This window comes from Tupaia chinensis, unplaced genomic scaffold (assembly GCF_000334495.1).
Source record: "Tupaia chinensis unplaced genomic scaffold, TupChi_1.0 Scaffold144378_1, whole genome shotgun sequence".
NCBI lineage: Eukaryota > Metazoa > Chordata > Mammalia > Scandentia > Tupaiidae > Tupaia > Tupaia belangeri.
In genome coordinates, this window is record NW_006204238.1 from 3,752,042 (window position 1) to 3,771,199 (window position 19,158).

At 36.3% G+C, this 19,158-nt stretch overlaps 1 protein-coding gene and 1 pseudogene across 1 annotated transcript in view; both read left to right on the top strand.

Moving 5' to 3' along the window:
- The first annotated feature begins 680 nt into the window (after nt 1-680).
- The window catches only part of C6 (complement C6), a 78,095-nt gene continuing 59,617 nt past the window's right edge, over nt 681-19,158 (top strand). Inside the window, exons 1-5 of the mRNA XM_006166969.3 lie at nt 681-850; nt 5,943-6,107; nt 7,461-7,617; nt 9,258-9,402; nt 15,724-15,865. Coding sequence (XP_006167031.1) covers nt 5,965-6,107; nt 7,461-7,617; nt 9,258-9,402; nt 15,724-15,865 — 587 coding nt within the window. The 5' untranslated portion in view covers nt 681-850; nt 5,943-5,964. The remainder of the gene's footprint in view (nt 851-5,942; nt 6,108-7,460; nt 7,618-9,257; nt 9,403-15,723; nt 15,866-19,158) is intronic.
- On the top strand, nt 18,585-18,662 carry LOC114005756 (uncharacterized; annotated as a pseudogene).

A 19,158-nucleotide genomic window follows, 5' to 3' on the forward strand; every position in this document is an offset into this window, starting at 1 on the left:
TATAGCAAAAAAAAAAAACCTCTCCCCCCCATAAAAAAGTAAAAAAGAAAAAATAAATAAATAAACTGCACTGTTTTGTTCTGCTTCATCTTAGTACAATATTCATATTAGTCAATCTCAAGATATATTGTGACCCTTTCAGAGAAGCATACTTGTCATTAGATATAAGACCCCATTTGACCATTGTTACTCTGATTATTACCAAATTAAAATTTTGATTTGATTTTACTAGTATATTGAAACATTTTTCTCTATAATAAGCTTGTATCTAACAATATCACTAAGTTTATTAATTTTAATGTTTATCTTTAGAGTCTTTTGGACTTCCTACATACACAATTATGTTACCCACAAATATTTTCCAAATTTTTCTCAATAAATATTCTATAACCAGAAAAGATAAGGATCTATACATATTTAATTAAATGAGGACATGTCTAAGGGGAGTGGCAATTCGAAACAATTATTACAAAATGTTTTAAAAATAGTCAGATATTTCTTTTCTCTGTGGTAGAAAGTTATTACAATAGCCCTTGAATGGGAAAAAAATCAATGAAAATTCAAGATCCTATGTAAGATCTCATGCTTAGAGTTATGATCTCATGTTTAGAGTTTCAGGGTTACTGTTGACTAATCATTTGCAAAGTCCAAATTTCCACAGAAGATTTATTTGGATAACAGTCCAGGTGTTGCTAGGTCTCTGGGATAAGACAACACTACCTTGTGCTAGCCAGCAACAGGGAAAAGAGGCTTACTTAGAGTATCACATAAACGCTTCACATTGTGCATTCCTCCTGCTTCCATAGTTATTTGCTTATTAGGTCCTTGGACACCACAAACTCTGTTAAAGGTGAGTGACATATGATTTCATTTATAGCTTTAATGTTTCAAAACTGTAGATCATATGTGCAACTAACATATACTTCCGTGCATGAAAATACGTAACTCAAGACTCTAGCCATTTCTTAGCCTTTCTTTCACAGTAAGAAATAACCACTTTGCTTAAATTCCAAAAGATTGAAAATTTTATGGTTTTTAAGCAATGTTTTTTCAGAGGACACTTGAAATTACGTTTCTCTATGAGATAAACTACAGTTAAAAGTAAAATAAACATACTCCTTAGCAGAAGTCGGTCATATGTCTGAACTCCTCAGCTAACCTTTGCAGTGGTAAATATTTCTTGAGCCTCTGGGAACTTGTATAAAGGAAAATAAAATTGGAAATAAGAGGTTCAAGGAGATTGAAAAGAAGAATGTATCATTGCTGATAAACCAGACTATCCTCTCATATGTCAGGTAAGAAGTTCTGAGCTGCCTTGCAGACAAATCGTTTGTGTGAGTAAAGTACCTTGTAAGGTGACAGGCTAAAATAAGATGGACTTCACTTTTAACTAGAATTCTCTAAATGTTCACAAGGCCATCTTCAATGATTCAGTGGGATTGATTTTTAGGGTGTTCAAGAGGGGATGGCAATTATGAGAAAACTGCAGATTGCTGCTCTTCTACCATGACACTGACGTGGAAGATTTTTTTTCCAACTATCTTCCTCTATTCAGTTGACATTTTTTGATCTGCATCTGTATGAAAATTGTATGGTAATGGGTACATGCCTGCATGTCATTCTATATGCCACTGGAATGTCTAGAGATATTAAAAATTAATAAATAAGAAACCATATGATCATATATGCTGTATCATTACAATAAAAAGGGAAATAGTTATCTTTATCTGAATAAAGATTATTTCTTAACATAAATTCTTCTAATAATAAAATGTTATGAAAGGAGAAGCTACTGATCAGCTCTTTTATTAGCACTTCATCAGATTAGTTTCAACATTACCATCTTAACTTATATCATTTTCTAAACTGCCTCAGAACAGTTATAGTCAAAGAAGAAGTAAGAATATTTATAACAAATCCGTTTTCACAGGTATTGGTGATAACTGGAATAAAATTGAACTATATTTTTCAAGCTTTTCAAATTTAAAATAGTGTCTGCTGAGAGCTGGGAACCAGTAAAGCGTTGCAATTTGACTTGTCCCAATCATTTACATGATGATTCTACAAGATGCTTTAAAAATTTGTTTCAGACTATCAAAGGCAGGCATTGTAGGTCCCTGTTCAATATATAGCGAGTGTCTGCACTCTCTAGCAGAAACTGAAAGACTGGAAGCTATAATAGCAGGGAGGGCAACAATGGATAGCAGAGAGAGTATGGCGTGGGGGAGGATGATAGAGGATGTCTAACGGGATGAGAGGGAGGAGATCAGGAGAAAAACAAACACCACATTTAAGAGACACAAAAATGAAAAGTAATCTGCCGATGATAATGTCTATGGTAATGTCTATCACTTGTCTAATATGCACTGTGTTCATGCTGAGTAAAACCATGTCATATACTATAAAGATGTAGAGTGATTAAATGTAAATTTTTAAAAACTGAGAAAATAATACAAGAAAATTTAAAAAGTAGACATTATCTTAAATGTTTTTATCAGAATAAAAGTTCATTAAAACTTTTTAAACTGTTTATAATAAGATAATGAATATGTACAAGTAATTATAAATTTTCTTATGTAAAATAAGAAAAGAAATATATTTTAAGTTGCACAATTAACATTATAACAAGATTTTTTTTCCTGCAAAAACTACTCAATTTGGGACCAGCATATGGCATAATGATCACGTCACTGGACTCCTATGTAGTCGACCATGGTTCGAGTCCTGGGCCTGGTGACTTAAAATGCTGAGCATTTGTGCATACATGCCTAAGATCCCAAGGGGAGAATGGAGGAGAAGGGACTGTGGCATGACCAACATCTCTGGGGGGAGGGGGGTGATTTCTTGCTTTCTGTCTCTCTGGTGAACACACACACCCTATAGTAAAAAAATCTCTCTAAAAAAGGAAAAAAGAAAAAAAAAACTACTCAATTTCTTAGCAAAATGAAAAAAACACATCTGGAAAAGATAAAATTAAATATGTAGTAAACATTTTGAAACAAATTGCTATTCAAAAAAAGAAAGGAATTTGTTTCCTCTACAATTGTGTAATATAGTCTAGAAAAATCCATCCTTTTTAATGTCTAATAAGAAAAACACAACCAAATAAACATCAACAATAAATACCTATTTAGCTTTCCTTGTTGAAAACTTCTCTGTATAAGATTTTAATTGGGGCATCAGGGGCTAGAGATGAGGGAGAGTCTCTATAATCTGTCTACTTAATTGAGAGAAAGATGTATAACTGTTTAGGAGCCTTAGCTCCCAAGACCTCTGAAATCAGTAAAAGAAACACCTAATCTAGGTTGGATGTTAAGTACTCATACTACTCCATTTGATCACAACCTAAATTATAATGGCCACTTGTAGCAATGCTCTGATTCTGGTTGCCAAGAAAGACCAGCAAACATGAGTTACTAAAATCAGCAGGCCAAGTGGAACGATTTTTAAAGGAGCCTCTCATTTTTATGATTAAAAATAGCCTAGGTCTGCAGAAGCTTATTTGTGAGTTACATAAAAAAGTTTGGACAAAAGTATGTATGGTGTCTTCAATTTCTTTCTGTCTTCCCCAGTCAGTGATAACGGTTTCTAATATCTTTGTACCAAGAAGCACACAATACTCAAATGTGTATTGATACCCTTTTAAATTAAAAGATATATTCAGCCATATGTCAATGCATTCAGCTGCTTTTATTCCAGTGTTTTTCTTTGAGCTTGTAGAAAAGTTCAAAAGCTAACTCACCAACAAGTAATGTTCTCATTGGAACACAGTGGGGAAACAATTCTTACATGTGATCTCAAGCTCCTAGCTTGCTGTAATATTTATAAAATGGTGTAGCTCATTTTACTTTACTAATGTATCTTTTCATCGCAACTGAGAAACATAAACTAACTCCATTAAATATAATAGAAACTTACCCTCTGAGACATTTGAGAGAGCCAAAGTTCAGTAGGGAAATTTAGCAACATTTATAAGAAATTTTAAATTTGATATCAGGGCTGACTCCATGGTGCAGTGGTGATGCACTACTTAAGGAAAGCTGGATCCCCCATGGAAACCAAGGTTCAAATCTCTGGTCCAGTCAGTCTAAAACACAATGGGCACATCCACAAGTGCCCAGGGTCCAACAGCTGGAAGATTGGAGGAAGGGTGTCACACTTTGACCAGAAACTGTGGGCAGTGTTTTTCTCTCTCTCTCTCTCTCTCATATATTCATTTATGAGTATACACTCTATCATGAATAAATAAAAATATAATTAAATACAAGTATAATTTTAAAATATAATTAAATAAAAATACACATAATTTGGCTAAACCATTCTGGAAAGACAGAAATTGAAGACACTATACATACTTTTTGTCCAAATACATATAATTTCACTAGAAATACATCAACTGGTCCCATGAATAAGCTACAAAAGTATGCTAAGTTATAATCATGAAGATATTTTAGTGAGTGTACTAAATGTATTAGAATAATGGCAAAATTCAATGTAACACATTCATATGGTAAAAAATGACATAGCCATTGAAAAGAGTGAAGTAGATATGCATCTATTAATATGGAGTAATCTCTGAAGCATGACATGAATTGAAAAAAATGAAGTGCAGAGTAGGATACATAAAATGTTCTCTTTTTGTGTACATTTTTAAAGAATATGCATAGACATATATGTATTAGTTGATATAAGAAAGAACTTCCTTTCACTGAACACTTATGAAAAAGAAAAAATTGTCATACATGTGGAAAGAGCTTCTGCAAAGAAGTAGATGAGAGTTTAAGTCTTATCATTTTTCTTTCTAACCTAAAACTTCTAATATAGGCATCTATTATTTATATTTTTAAATGTCAGTAGAAGTTTTCCAGCTGGTTATATTATAGAACATCCTAGTTATTCTTCATACTTTTTATATTTTAGAACACAAGAAAAGTTCTTAAATAAATTAGAGGTAGACTAAATAAGTAAATTTGTTTTTTAAAATGAAAGCATTTAACCTGGAGGTTGGAAAGATTCATTCCAGTCCTCCCTTCTATAATTCTCTATGTAGAGACAGTTAGACAGTGAATTCTTTCCATTGCGAGTTTCTTGGATGCCAGAAATTAAAGTAGAGCTTTTGGAAGACTGGTCCAGACTCCTTCCTCAATCCCAGAAAAGCATAAAAAACCAAAATGTAGTTGAGAAGACTGAACACACAAAATGAGCAGTTGTTTTAATAAGATGATATAAATCTCAAATGCTTTGGGGGATGACATTAATTACAAATATATACTACATATGAGAAAACTTCAAAAAACTCATGGAAAATGGAGATATGAGTTTTAAATGAGTTTATTTTGGTGCAAAAAATTTTAAATTCATGCATAGTTTAGTCATAATACAAATTTTTGATGAACTCTTTAAAGACATCCTCATATTTTGTTTTGTAGCTTATCACTAACAGCTCAGAAACACTTAATAGTACTCTTGGAACTATGGTAATCTTTATTTTAAAACATAGGATTTGTGCTTATGAGTATCTGAATTTTTTTTAGAGGTTTTTGCCTTAGGGCACATGCTCTCACTGGAGATAGAGAAGGACAGAGATAGTAAGAGGGGAAGTAAGAAATCAGCCCCCCACCCCCAGGGAGTGACCAAGCCACATTCTCTTCATCCCTTCTTCTCTACTCTCCTTCTGAGATCTTGAGCATACACACATAGGCACCCGGAGTGAGTTTCAAGCCACCTGAGTCCGAAACTCAAACTGTGATCAGGCATGTGGGAGTCTAGTGATGTAACTGCTACTCATCTGCTGGTCCAGAGTATCTGAATTTATAGATGATGACTTGCCTGAGGAAAGCAGAGAAATACAGATATTTTAAAAATTTCATTTAAGTTTGTGACTCAAAATGACTTGTAAAGTTTTGCCCCAACAAGCATATGATATATATCATCCCATTCAGGGCCTAGAGACTCAAGAGGCACATGGCTGGACACTCCACATTGTATTTCATCCTGATGTGTGCTCTGATTGACAAGGGCCAAGCCTGCTTCTGTGATCGGTATCCATGGTCACAGTGGTCCAGCTGCTCAAAAACATGTGATTCTGGAACCCAGAGCAGAGAGAGGTGGGTGTGAACTGCATAGCATTTCTTGAGAATGGAGTTAACAATTCAATTCCCATTAAACAAAGGGGAAAATGTATTTCAAAATAAAACTCATGGATGCAAATAGAATGTAAGGCCTTTTGTATTAATTCTATTCCCATTATCTCTGTAAAAATCAAGGGGTTTCAAAGAAATTGGATGAGAATCTGTATAATATTTTCAATTGACTAACTTATTTAGAATCATTACTCAAGTTTTTATATAATTTTTTTTAATCAGTATTTAACTTTGGTTGTCTACACTTAGAAAGTTCAATGTAGAGAATTTTTTGCCCATTAAACCAAGTCTAACAGAACCTCAACTGAGTAGCATCGCTAGCTATCAACTTGATTGCCATATACTAGAGGCAAGAAAACTGTGTTTACTTGTTAACACGTAATACATCAATATTTTTACCAATTCAGATTATTTGCTCCCCCCATTCCCCACAGTTCCTTTAAATCTGTTAGATGATGTATCTGTACCATGTAGATGTTCTTCACATGACTTGGAAGAGAAAGACATATATTGAATGTGTTTTAACTATTGCAGAACTTTTTAGAGATTCATTTCAGAAAACTATTTTCATATATGTAGTGTGAATCTCGTTATAATCACCATTTGATTTCCCCAATAAACAATGTACTAAGTATGTGAAAACAGATTTGTTTATAAATATTATTCCACTAGTCAAGAGTGCTTCAGTGCTCTCTACTACCTACCAAATAAAGTTCAGTATACCCCATCCTTTCCCATCTGGTCAGTCACCCAAGCTCCTTCCTGGATATGTCCCACTCTCTTCCACTTCTAATTTTTGTACATGTCATTCCCTCTGAACACCCCTCTTTTGTTACCTGGAGAATTCACATAAATTTTTCAAGGCATTTCTGTCATGTCTCTTTGTCTTTGGATCTTTGGCTTCACACAGCACCCTGACCCTATCTCAGTCACAATGCTTATTATCTTGTGTCTTAATCTTTTAAGCTATTTGAAGAAACATTCTTTCCTTTCTTCTTTCTTTTCTTTCCCTTCCAGCCCTTTCTGGAAAATTCATGCAGTTGCCAGCACCCCTCCCCCACACATAGAAAGGCCTCGTGCCTGGCTTATTGGTCTGCCATCATTGTATTGAAATTCTTATTTTTGTACAACAGATCTCCATTTTAATTTTTCATTGAGTCTTACAAATTTTGTAGCCAGACCTGAGTTTCATTAAGTGATAAGAACTGCGTAGATATCAAGCTGCCTGATTTTCTATGAGAGCATTCTTTCCCCTTTTTCACTGTAGTTAATGCTCAATGATATTCATTCTAAACAGCTTTTTCCTCACCATTACAGACACCTAATACTAAACCAGTACTTTTGGGATAACAAGTGTTCTCAGCTTTGCTTGAGGTATGAGACCAAAGAATGTAACTGGCAAAAATGTCCTATCAACTGCATGCTGGGAGGTTATGGACCATGGTCAGACTGTGACCCTTGTGTTGAAAAACAGGTACGTGATGAGTGGTCATATCCAGGAAATTTAAATCACAATAAAGTACTCCAATTTCCTGACAGACTGAGAAATGCTGAATTTCTTCAGGTTCCAAGAATAAACTGTCTCAGCTTCCACTGGGGGGAAATTTTCATTTAGCAATTTTGAGGGGGATAAGAAGAAGAGTTAATTTCACATTTTTTGCTATCATATGAGCACTAAAACGAAATTATGCCCCAGTATTTGTATCATACTTTACTCAGCTCTGAATTCTACTACCTGAGCCACCTGAAAATTCTGAAAACAAAAGCAGTGCTAAAAAATATAAATTTCAGTCCACATTTTAAAACCAAACAAAAACAAAACAAAACAAGAACAAAAGAAATGAATTAAAAGCCTGACTCCTTGCCCTTCCTCTAAATTCTCTCTTCCCATGAGAAAGTCCTTCAACTTGTTTATTGTTCCCAGCTGCAATATTTACTCACCTCCTGCTCATTCCTGTAAAGGCATGTGAAGTCCGTATTGAACACTTACACTTTAGGGAAGAAAAGGAAACTAATTTGTGAAGCGCCTACTATCTGAGGGCAACTGTTCTAGCCCCTTACATGTATCAGTCACCTTATTAAAACTTCACATTGTGTTTTTCTACCCATTTTACAGATTAAGAAATTATAGCCCATTCGGGGTTATGTAGTCTGTACAAGAATGTACTAGTAATTATGTAGCTACATTTTGAATTTGGACTTTTCTGACTTCAAAGTCATTCCTATTGAGTTCTGTCATATTTCTGTCCCTCCTTCAAGTCAGTTTTACCACTCACCATTTAAAATGAAGTGTGGAGAATATTCATGTTAACCTTGGTTTCTATGGTGACTTCATTAAGCAGAAGAATACAAAATCCTATCACATTTATCACTTCACACTATCTTTGAGATTATAGAAGGGCTATTGCTATTGCCTAGAAGAATTTACTGCACTCAAGAGACTCTCAGTAAACATTTGTGAATTTGATTTTTATTTAATTTAGAACCATATGATTTTGGAGTCAGAAGCCTTGGGAGTCTTTTTGCTTTACTTCCTCATTTTACAGTTTGGGAAACTGAGATCCAGAGAAGTGGTGGTTTCCCTAAGACCATATGGTAATGGAATTATTTTTCCCTTCTTCTTTACATTTAATTGTCATACATGTCCATAGCACACAATATAGGTTTTCAAAAACATGTATTACATAACCATTAAGTCAAGGATATTATCATATAAATATTTTCCATTGGAAAACTTTACATTTTTATATTTGTCAAGTACTTCCTCCCTAAACCCCTCACACTTTCCTGCTATCCATCCTTCTTCCCTATAGTATCTGGTATCCATACTTGTCTTCCCAACTATTATACCTATATTGAGCAGAGATATACAGTGTTTTTCTTTTACAGGCTGGTCTACATTGCTTAGCATTAAATCTATATTTATCCACTTTATATCAAATAACAAGGTCGCATTATTTCTTGTGGTCAAGTAATATTCCATAGGTGTACATGCAAATTGCTAATAAATTTTAAGAAATACCACCATACAAAAAATCAACATGATGATTGAGAAACCCAGTTTTCTTAAACACATTTTGATAATGAGTTACTCACCTCTCTCTTTCCTTTTAGACTAAGGTTAGATCTGTCTTGCGCCCTAGTCAGTTTGGGGGACAACCATGTACTGAGCCCCTGGTGACCTCTCAACGATGCATTCCGTCTAAGCTCTGCAAAATTGAAGAGGTTGACTGCAAGAATAAATTCCGCTGTGATAGTGGTAATGTACTTTTGTAAAATGTTCGGTCTCCATTGAAAATGACTTGAATATAGCAAAGCAATTCCACTTGGCTGGCAGTGGAAGACACAATAAACATGTTCCACCACATTTTAAACATGGGGAGATGAGAGTGTTAATGCCACCAATTGCAAAGTTATTTATGAATGAAATTCCAGCTTCCAAGTTATAATCATCTTGACCACTCACAGGATTCAGTTGATCACTAAGTAGCCCTGAAGTCCCTACATTATTATAAAGCAGATGGAAGAGAGGAGGAGGAAAAGAATAGGAAGATTTTTAACTGACTATTAATAAACATAAATTTATAATCACAATGATAATCATAAAAAAATAGCAGACTAAAAAAGGTTTTTTAATATACTTTATAAGACAAGAATTCTAAGATATTATGGCAGGGGAATGACTTGAGATGACATGGCAAATTTTCAAGACTGGCTCCAAAAGTAATTCCAAAGGACAAGATTGAAAATTATTTAGATGATGACAACATTATCTTCAAGTTCAGTACTCATTCAGTTGCATAAAATGTGCTACTTAAGTTTCATTAGGTTATAATCAAATCTTCAACATATTACTTGATAATATTTATTCTCTGAATTAACTCCTCTTAATGCTATTTGTTCTGAATGGCTCAGATCAAATTTCTGCAAACTTTCCAGTAAAGGTCTAGCTGACAAATATTTTAGCTTTTGTAGCCATATAGTTCATCTTGCAACTACTCAGCTCTGATGCTATAGCAGTGAAGTTGCCCTCAACAGTAAATAAACAAATGAGCATTGCTGTGTTCCAATAAAATATTATTTACAAAAACAGGCAGTAGGTCAGTTTTGGTCCACAGGCCATAGTTCACTGACCTCCTATCTAAGTAGTCAATTTGAAGTTAAAATAAAATCAACTTTTTTTTTTTTTTGAGAGGTCTTCACTATAGGGTGCGTGCGCTCGACAGACAGACAGAGACAGAGACACAGAAAGTGAGAAATCACCCCCCAGGGGGGATGGTCACGCCACAATCCCTTCTCCTCCATTCTCCTCTCGGGATCTTGGGCACACACGCACACGCGCCCGGCGTGAGTTTTAAGCCACCAGGTCCGGGACGCGAACTGCGGTCGACAACGTGGGAGTCCAGCGACATAGCCATTACGCTAACTGCTGGTTCCCAATAAAATCAACTTTCATGTTAATAAAATCTATACTACTTCTTTGTACTTAAGGATATACTGAAAAGGTATTTCTAAGTAGATATATTTCAAATTCCATAGAAAATTTACCCAAGACCTTGGAACTAATGTTGCCCCTCATTTACTCCTTATTTCATGCCTTTGGCTTTGCAACCTTTTCTGGGGTGCGTGCGCTCGACAGACAGACAGAGACAGAGACACAGAAAGTGAGAAATCACCCCCCAGGGGGGATGGTCACGCCACAATCCCTTCTCCTCCATTCTCCTCTCGGGATCTTGGGCACACACGCACACGCGCCCGGCGTGAGTTTTAAGCCACCAGGTCCGGGACGCGAACTGCGGTCGACAACGTGGGAGTCCAGCGACATAGCCATTACGCTAACTGCTGGTTCCCAATAAAATCAACTTTCATGTTAATAAAATCTATACTACTTCTTTGTACTTAAGGATATACTGAAAAGGTATTTCTAAGTAGATATATTTCAAATTCCATAGAAAATTTACCCAAGACCTTGGAACTAATGTTGCCCCTCATTTACTCCTTATTTCATGCCTTTGGCTTTGCAACCTTTTCTGAATGTCAAGCAGGAAAACAGGAATGCTGGCATCAGGGTATTCCCTCTATATCTGCCTCCTCCAACCCTGGGATATGAGGATTGGACATGGATAGGGAGACATGCATCATGTCTACATGAATGAAGTCATATCACAAATTGACAAATGTTGAGAGGAATACAGACATAAGTGTTACATGCAGAACTGAAATTTAGAACTGAAGTACAACTATTTAAAGCTTTAAAGATGATTTTCACTACAAATAACCAGAGAAAATCTCCTTCATTCAATAGAATTCAGTCTTATGAAACTAATTACAGAAGAGTTTTGTTTACATTAAAAATATTTATAAGCTTCAGAAGACTTTAGATGCTGTGGGTCACCAATTCATAATGAGCAATTTCAGAAAAACAGTGTGAACACAAATGATCTCTAGTTCATCAGCAGTACATCAATAGTCATTGATAAAAAAGAAAAAAAGAACTGAGTTTTCAAATTGCCTGCAGTGGTTGGTGAGCAGTTGCTACTCTGAACTTCCTGAGCAATTCACGCCCTGCATCCCAGGCCCCTCTGCCCAGAATCCCTAGATCTTCCTACAGTCCAGCCAGTGCTTGGTATCCATTCTGATTGGGTGGAATTGTCCATGGCCATTCAGTTGTTAAACATTCCATTGAAGACTATACACTACTGCGCTCTCCTAAAAATATTCACTAATGTCATTACCAACAACAAGCCGTTGAAAGGTCATTGTTTGTCTAACTTAGAATGACATTTAGCCCTGGATAAACAAGAACTCTGTTCTAAACAGATTCACTTTCTTCCCCCTTTTACCCTTCATGATGGGTTGTTCAGTCTCCCAAGAGTCCCCAAAATGTAATATATTATTTTAATACATACATGAATATTTGACAATTACCCATAAGATTAATTCCCATGCTCTGTACTAGTTCCTCAAAGCTTTAATTTTAAGTATAGAAGACTAGAGAATTTGCATCTAATTATAAAAATAATACGCCATTGCAGTAATACAAACCAGTTCAAGTGGACAGAGGAAATGTGTATTATTTCTAGATGATTGCCTAGCCCCACATCTAAGTGCAAGCATTCAAGTGCTGGATAGAGCATGCTGACGTTTTAGACCCTGTACTATTCAGAATGCCCTTCATCTTTTCCATCGCTTCTTTGGTATAAGATACAGTTATTATAGCTTCTATCTCTTTTTTTGTGCTGCTTATTTCATTGAGTTTCTGTGACCTGGAACCATTTACAGCCAAGTCCCACCAGGTCTATAGCACTCCTGTGAGCTATTTCTCAACATCACTCAAGAGGTGTCCTCTTTCCTGCATCCCTGCCCTTGCTAATAGGCCCTCTCTGCTATCCCAGAAGTACCAGATGGATAAAATGTCTTGTATTTTTACATATCCAGTACCCTTCTTTCAAGCTAATGAGAACTGTGACCTGCATATATGGTTCTACCTCTTTCTACTAAATGTGATTTATTTTATCTTAATGTAATCATATCATAAAAGTTTTTGCCTTTTCTTTTTTTTTTTTTTTTGGATATTTGCCATAGGGTATGTTGCTTGACAGAGAGAAAGAGACAGGGAGAGGGAAAGTGAGAAATCACTCCTTCCAGAGGGGTGGGGGATGGCTAGGCTGCAATCTCTTTTTCTCCTTTCTCCTCCTGGGATTTTGGGCATGTACACACACATGCCTGACATAATTTTCAAGCCACTAGTTCCAGGACTCGAACTACATTAGCTGTGTGAGAGTCCAGTACCTTAATTACCATGTCACCTGCTCACCTCAGGTTCAAAGTTTTAAAAATGTAATTTGTATTCATGTGTTAATAAATAGTTCTTCATTTAAAACTAAATTGCCAATTGTATTCTGTCATAAAAAATTTAGAGATGTATCATTTAAACAATAGAGCATGCTTCAGGTTATATTTTGGGACTGACAGAAATTCAGTCCCATCTATATTTTCAGTCTTGTTTGATAATGGTGTTCATAGTTATAATTCTTTAAAACAGTGATCCAGACACAATGCAAATCTTAAACCATCAAAGAAGATAATTATTTTTATTACTCTCTACCTTTTTGATTGTTAATCAAAAGAGTTAAATAAAAATGCTTTCTAGAGAGTCCTCTATTAATTTAAAAATAATAATTCAACAGAATACTCAATTTCCCCAAGCATATTAGTAAGTTGAGCTAGGCATGCATAGTTAAAGTGAGAAACTGATCACAAATTAAAATAGTCAACCAGAAAACATTGAATAAAATATTTAATAATTGTCAGTAAGACCTATATATAATAGTATAGAAACCAAACTCTCTGAATATAAGAAAAAGACTGAAAATGGGACCAGCAGTTGGCATAATGGCTATGTCACTGGACTCCCATGTAATTGACTGTGGTTCAAGTCCCGGACCAGGTGGCTTAAACTCACACTGGGCGTGTGTGCATGCATGACCAAGATCTCAAGAGGAGAATGGAGGAGAAGGGATTGCAGCGTGGCCATCCCCCCTGGCGGGGGGGTGATTTCTCACTTTCCGTCTCTCTCTGTCTCTCTCTGTCTTTCTGGCGAGCACACGTGCCCTATAACAAAAACTTCTCAAAAAAAAAAAAAGAAAAAAAAGACTAAGGAAAAGAGGGGATATAGTTGTCATTAAACCTAAGATATTTCAATTTCTGTAAAATATTGTGACACACTGAATTCCAAGATCCTTATGAAATTCTGCAATTTGAAAAGGGAAGGAAATTATTTGAGTACATGCAGTTTGTATCATTTCTTAAATTCATGCATTTAGTTTGCCACCTAATAATGTAGTACCAATGCACTTAACTTACTCAAAATATGATTTTATGTAATAAATTATATGAAGTAAAACAAAGATATTCAGTGAGTGCATAGAATAAACGATAAAGTGAGTATATTTAAGAAATACATAGTTATAATGTATAGTAAAATAATTATAGTAAAATATGTAGATTCTAAGTGTGTAATTTGTTTTTTTAATTTGTTATTTAGATTTAATTGTATGTTTTTATGGTATACTTTTTTTTCAAAGCAAGCATGTGGTATGTGATAATCAAATTAATGATATTACCATCTACCTCATTTTCAACAAAGAACTTTACATTTTTGTGTTTGTTAAATATTTTACAACCATGCTGAAAAAAAAAATCAAGATATAGAAAGTTTCCATAAACCCAATAAGGTTACTCCTCTCTTCTTTTTTTTTTTTTTTTCCAGAGAGGTTTTGGCTATAGGGTTTGTATGCTCACCAGAAAGACAGAGACAGAGAGACAGAAAGTGAGAAATCACCCACTATGGGGGATGGCCATGCTGCAATCCCTTCTCCTCTGTTCTCCTCTCGGAATCTTGGGCATGCATGCACACGCACCCGGAGTGAGTTTAAGCCACTGGGTCCGGGACTTGAACCGCGGTCAACTACATGGGAGTCCAGAGACACAGCCATTATGCCAACTGCTGGTCCCACCCTTCTTCCCTTTCTAATTAATGTTCCTCCTTGTTCATGAGCATCAGTAAAGTTATCATATAGTATGACATAAATCTGGCTTCTTTTGCCAATATAAAACTCTATAAATTTTTAGAAATGAAGTCATGTCATTTAGTATATATAGCTGTGTGTGTGTGTATGTGTGTGTGCATGCGTGTGTGTGTGTATGTGCACGTGTGTGTGTGTTAAATAATAATTTTTAAAATATCTGGGACCAGCAGACGGCATAATGGTTACATTGTTGGACTCCCACTTAGTCAACTGTGGTTTGAGTCTCAGACTTGAAGGCTTAAAATTCACGCTGGGTGCATATTTTTGTGTGCCCAAGATGCCAAGAGGAGAATGAAGGAGAAGGGATTGAGGCATGGCCATACCCTCTGGAGGGAGGATGATTTCTTATCTTCTGTCTTGTTGTCTTTTTGGCAAGTGCACACACCGTATAGCAAAAATTTCTCTAAATAATAATAATAATAATAACCTGAAGACTATTATCCTGGTTCAAAAAAATTCTAGGGTCCAGCGACAGTGGCCCAACAGTAGTTTAGTGCTCTACAATGCTGAAAGCCATATGGAAGACTAGGGTTCAGTTCCAGGGTCAACTTGTACATGCTGGTACACATGCATATGATCTTACTTAGCTGGAACAGGCTGGAAGGATCATGGTGTGAGACCCTGCTGAGGGTTCTTATCTATATCTCTGTCATGAAAAAGATAAACAAACTCAAAAAATTCTGAACCTACAGTTCATTTTCCTGTATTAAACATGATCTCTGCAGCAAACTCATTATGATGGGAATGAGATTCTAGAATTAAAAACAATCAGCTCAGTGGGGACTAAATAATTCTATGTTAACTCTTGAAATTCTAAAATAAGAACAAATATCAGTTTATCATTCCATTTCACTATATTCCTAAAACTTCATTTAAAAATGGTGAAACCTTGTCCTCAACTTTGCTTTGAATTTTAAAGTATATATGTTTCATATTCATAAATCTTTCATAAACAATAATTTGTCCTGTTGTTTGTTTTTCTTATCTAGGCCGCTGTATTGCCAGCAAGTTAGAATGTAATGGAGAAAATGACTGTGGAGACGATTCAGATGAAAGGGATTGTGGAAATACAAAGGCAGTATGCCCACGGAAATACAGTCCTATCCCTAGTGTACAGTTGATGAGCGCTGGGTATGTAACATCTTTTTATCATTTGGGGGAGAAAGTTATCTCAGAACTAATAAGCAATTAGTCAATGAAGCAATGAGACACATCATTGTCCACCTTCATCCTTGAATTTGTGCTACGCTCACCAGCTCTGTCTCTAATACTTGGCTACCATGTCCAGGAAGCATGTGGCTGTGATCTTCATTCCTAGGGGTTAAAACAATTTGGGATCTTCACATATAGTATGTGCCAAGGAATGTTATGGGCCCTTCAAAACATTGCTTGTTTTAATTCACATATGTCCCTCAGACAGCTCTGGAATGGGTCAGAGCAGACTAGAAAGAAATCAGTCAAGGTGAAAAGTGCCAGGGTGAATTCCTGGGGCTAGGCTGCACAGAAATCCCAGAAAGAAATTGAGAGAAAGAGAGAGAGAGAGAGTATCAGAAAAGTTTATGTTTATGGATATGCTGGGAATCAGAACACAATAGAAACAAAACCAGTCTTCTAGAGTGAGAGGCAAGCTCAGAGTTATGGAGGGACAAAGCCAAAAAGAAAGGCATTAGGCAAACAGAAAAAGTAAGGTGATTCTTAAAACTAGTGTGAAAAAGCAAGCACATTAGAGGTGAAGTGAATATGACTGGTGCACCCTCCACCATGGATCATTTTATGCACATGTAGGTTAGTGTGGTTTAAAGGCAGAAGGTCAGGCCTGCTTTGCTGTCTCATGCTGCTCACTCTGTTTACAATCTGGGAAACTGAGCTTCCAACAGTTTAACTAATTCATCCAAGTCCACCGAGTAATAAATGGTGGAGCTAAGGCTTAAATCCAGACTTAAAAACTCATATTATTTTCTTCATTTCATGCTGAAATCCAGACAACATCCACCTTGGAAATAAGAACACACTGGGAAAAAAATTCAGAAGACCACACAACCTTATCTTTGACTTGTACTCAGAAATTCTAATGTTCAAGTCATGTGAGCACTGAGAGTTTAGCAAGGGGCTTAAGTTCATTAGACTGAACCAATGTCTTGAAATACTTTAGGACATACAAGAGAAGTCAATAAGCATAAGAATGAAGCCTTAGTTAGAAACATAAGAACAATCAGTGAAGATAATCTCCTATGACCTCTCATTTCCAAGTTAAGAATTTTCCCTTCAGTTTTTGGCTGGCGGGTAAATAGTGTGCTCTCAGTTGCTGTTGCTTCATATTGGCTTTTTCCCCCACACAGTGCAACCCATATCAGTGCCAGCAGCCCATAGGCTGGCCAAGAAATGCAATGGTTTGGAGCCAGTTTCTCTAGCAGGGGGCTCCATGAGAGTATACTGACCTTAAAAAATACAGAATTTAGTCTTTGCTTATGTTTCCAAAATTACATAAAATTCTTGAGGTAGCAAAGACAAACAACCACAATTGAAAAATATTTTGTTTTAGAATAAAAACCAGAAGGCATTGAATCAAACTTAAAGGTCCTAACAAAATGGAATAGTCATTTATCTGGAAGTAGAAACAGTTGGGTTCTAGACCAATTTTTGTATTTACTCACTGCATCAAAACCAAGTTAGTTAATATCTCTGAGTTGCAATCTCCTCATCTGTATGTTAATTTAAGGTTCTGTCCTAAAAGTTCCTAATTACAGCTGATTTTAATGAGTGTTTCAACATCATGTTCTGTCTAGAAGTGGTGTCTTTCTCTTCATTTCTCTGGAAGAAAATCTTAGCCAAAAACTCCCACAAATAATCACATTTTCTAATGTTCTGATTGATGAACGATGACATTACAAACTCACCTCTTGTTCAGTTGGTCTGGACTCTAGAGTTACAGATGGGGAGGACCACATGCTTTGTGTATTTTGGCAGAAGAACCATGTGGTTCTTTGCCAACCAGAGCTGTTGTCCCAAGGATTCTCAGAAATGAGCAAAATTTGCTGGCTTAGGGACAGCCAGTCCTTTCCTTGCCTCCCCAGGGACTGAGAGTTTTGAGAATTGCTTACTACAATCTCTTTCTAATTTGTAGCCCTAGTACCTCTGCCTCCCCTCCACTCTGACCTCCAACACATTTCTACCCACAAAAGATAACTTCTTAGGTGACAGAGCCTCTTTTTAAATGACATTTCTCCAAGAAGAAAAATCTAACAAGACATACCAAAACTCCTGCATTGCCAGTATCAGTTACCAGGTCTTGACTTCCATCAGGATTTAAGATTATAATGGGTTTTACCACGAGGTCCCACAAGATTAAAATGGAGCTGAAAAATGCCTATAGCCCAGCCATATCCACAGCACAATGCATTGCTCACACAAGTGGTGGTGCTAGGGTAAACAAACTCACTGCACTGCCATATACAAGCATGTGCAGCTTAAAGTATCTGGTAACAATGATGAGTGACTATGTGACTGGCTTATGTATGTACTGTACTCTATCTTTTATCAGCATTTTAGACAGTACTTCTTCCACTTATTAAAGGGGGGGGTTAAGACGGCATAGCAGTTAAGTCGCTGGACTCTCACATGGCCAACCATGGTTGAAGTCTGAACCTGGTGGCTTAAAAATGACTCCAGGTGCATGTGTGTGCATGCCCAAAATCCCAGGAGGAGAAGAGATTACAGTGTGGCCATCCCTGGGGAGGGGGTGGTGATTTCTCACTTTGTCTCTTCACTGTCTCTGTATCTCTCTATCTCTATCCCATCTGGTAAGCGCATACTCCCTAAGGCAAAAACCTCTTTTTAAAAAACAAAGTGCAGCTTTGCGCAGTGGCAGTATCGTAGCCAATGAGGTTTATCCGAGGCGCGATTATTGCTAATTGAAAAAACAAAGTGCAGGGGCCAGCAGTTGGTGTGGTGGTTAAAGGCACTGGATTCCCACATAGTCGATCGTGGTTCGAGTCCCAGACTTGGTGGCTTGCTTTCTCACTTTCTCTTTCTCTCTCTCTGTCTCTCTCTGGTCTAACTTAAAAAATAATAATAGCAAATGGAATTAAATAAATATATAAATCTTAAACAAACGAACAAAAAAGTGCACTGTAAAACAGTATGCCATGCTATGCTGGCAACAGCCTCATACATCTCATTTTTACCTTGTTTGTTAACTGAATCGTTTTCTCTTGTGCTTGACTTAATCTTGTGTTGTTTGTTCATCATGGACCCTAAACCTATATAATCCACTGATAATGTTGCCAGTGAGAGTCTACAGTGAGTAAGTGATCTGAAAGTGAAATTTAACATGATTAAGGACACAAAGGTGGAAAATCAGTGAAGGTTATTGCTCACTAGTCAAGCACATTTCATTCCACTATAGTTACCATCTTGGAGAACAA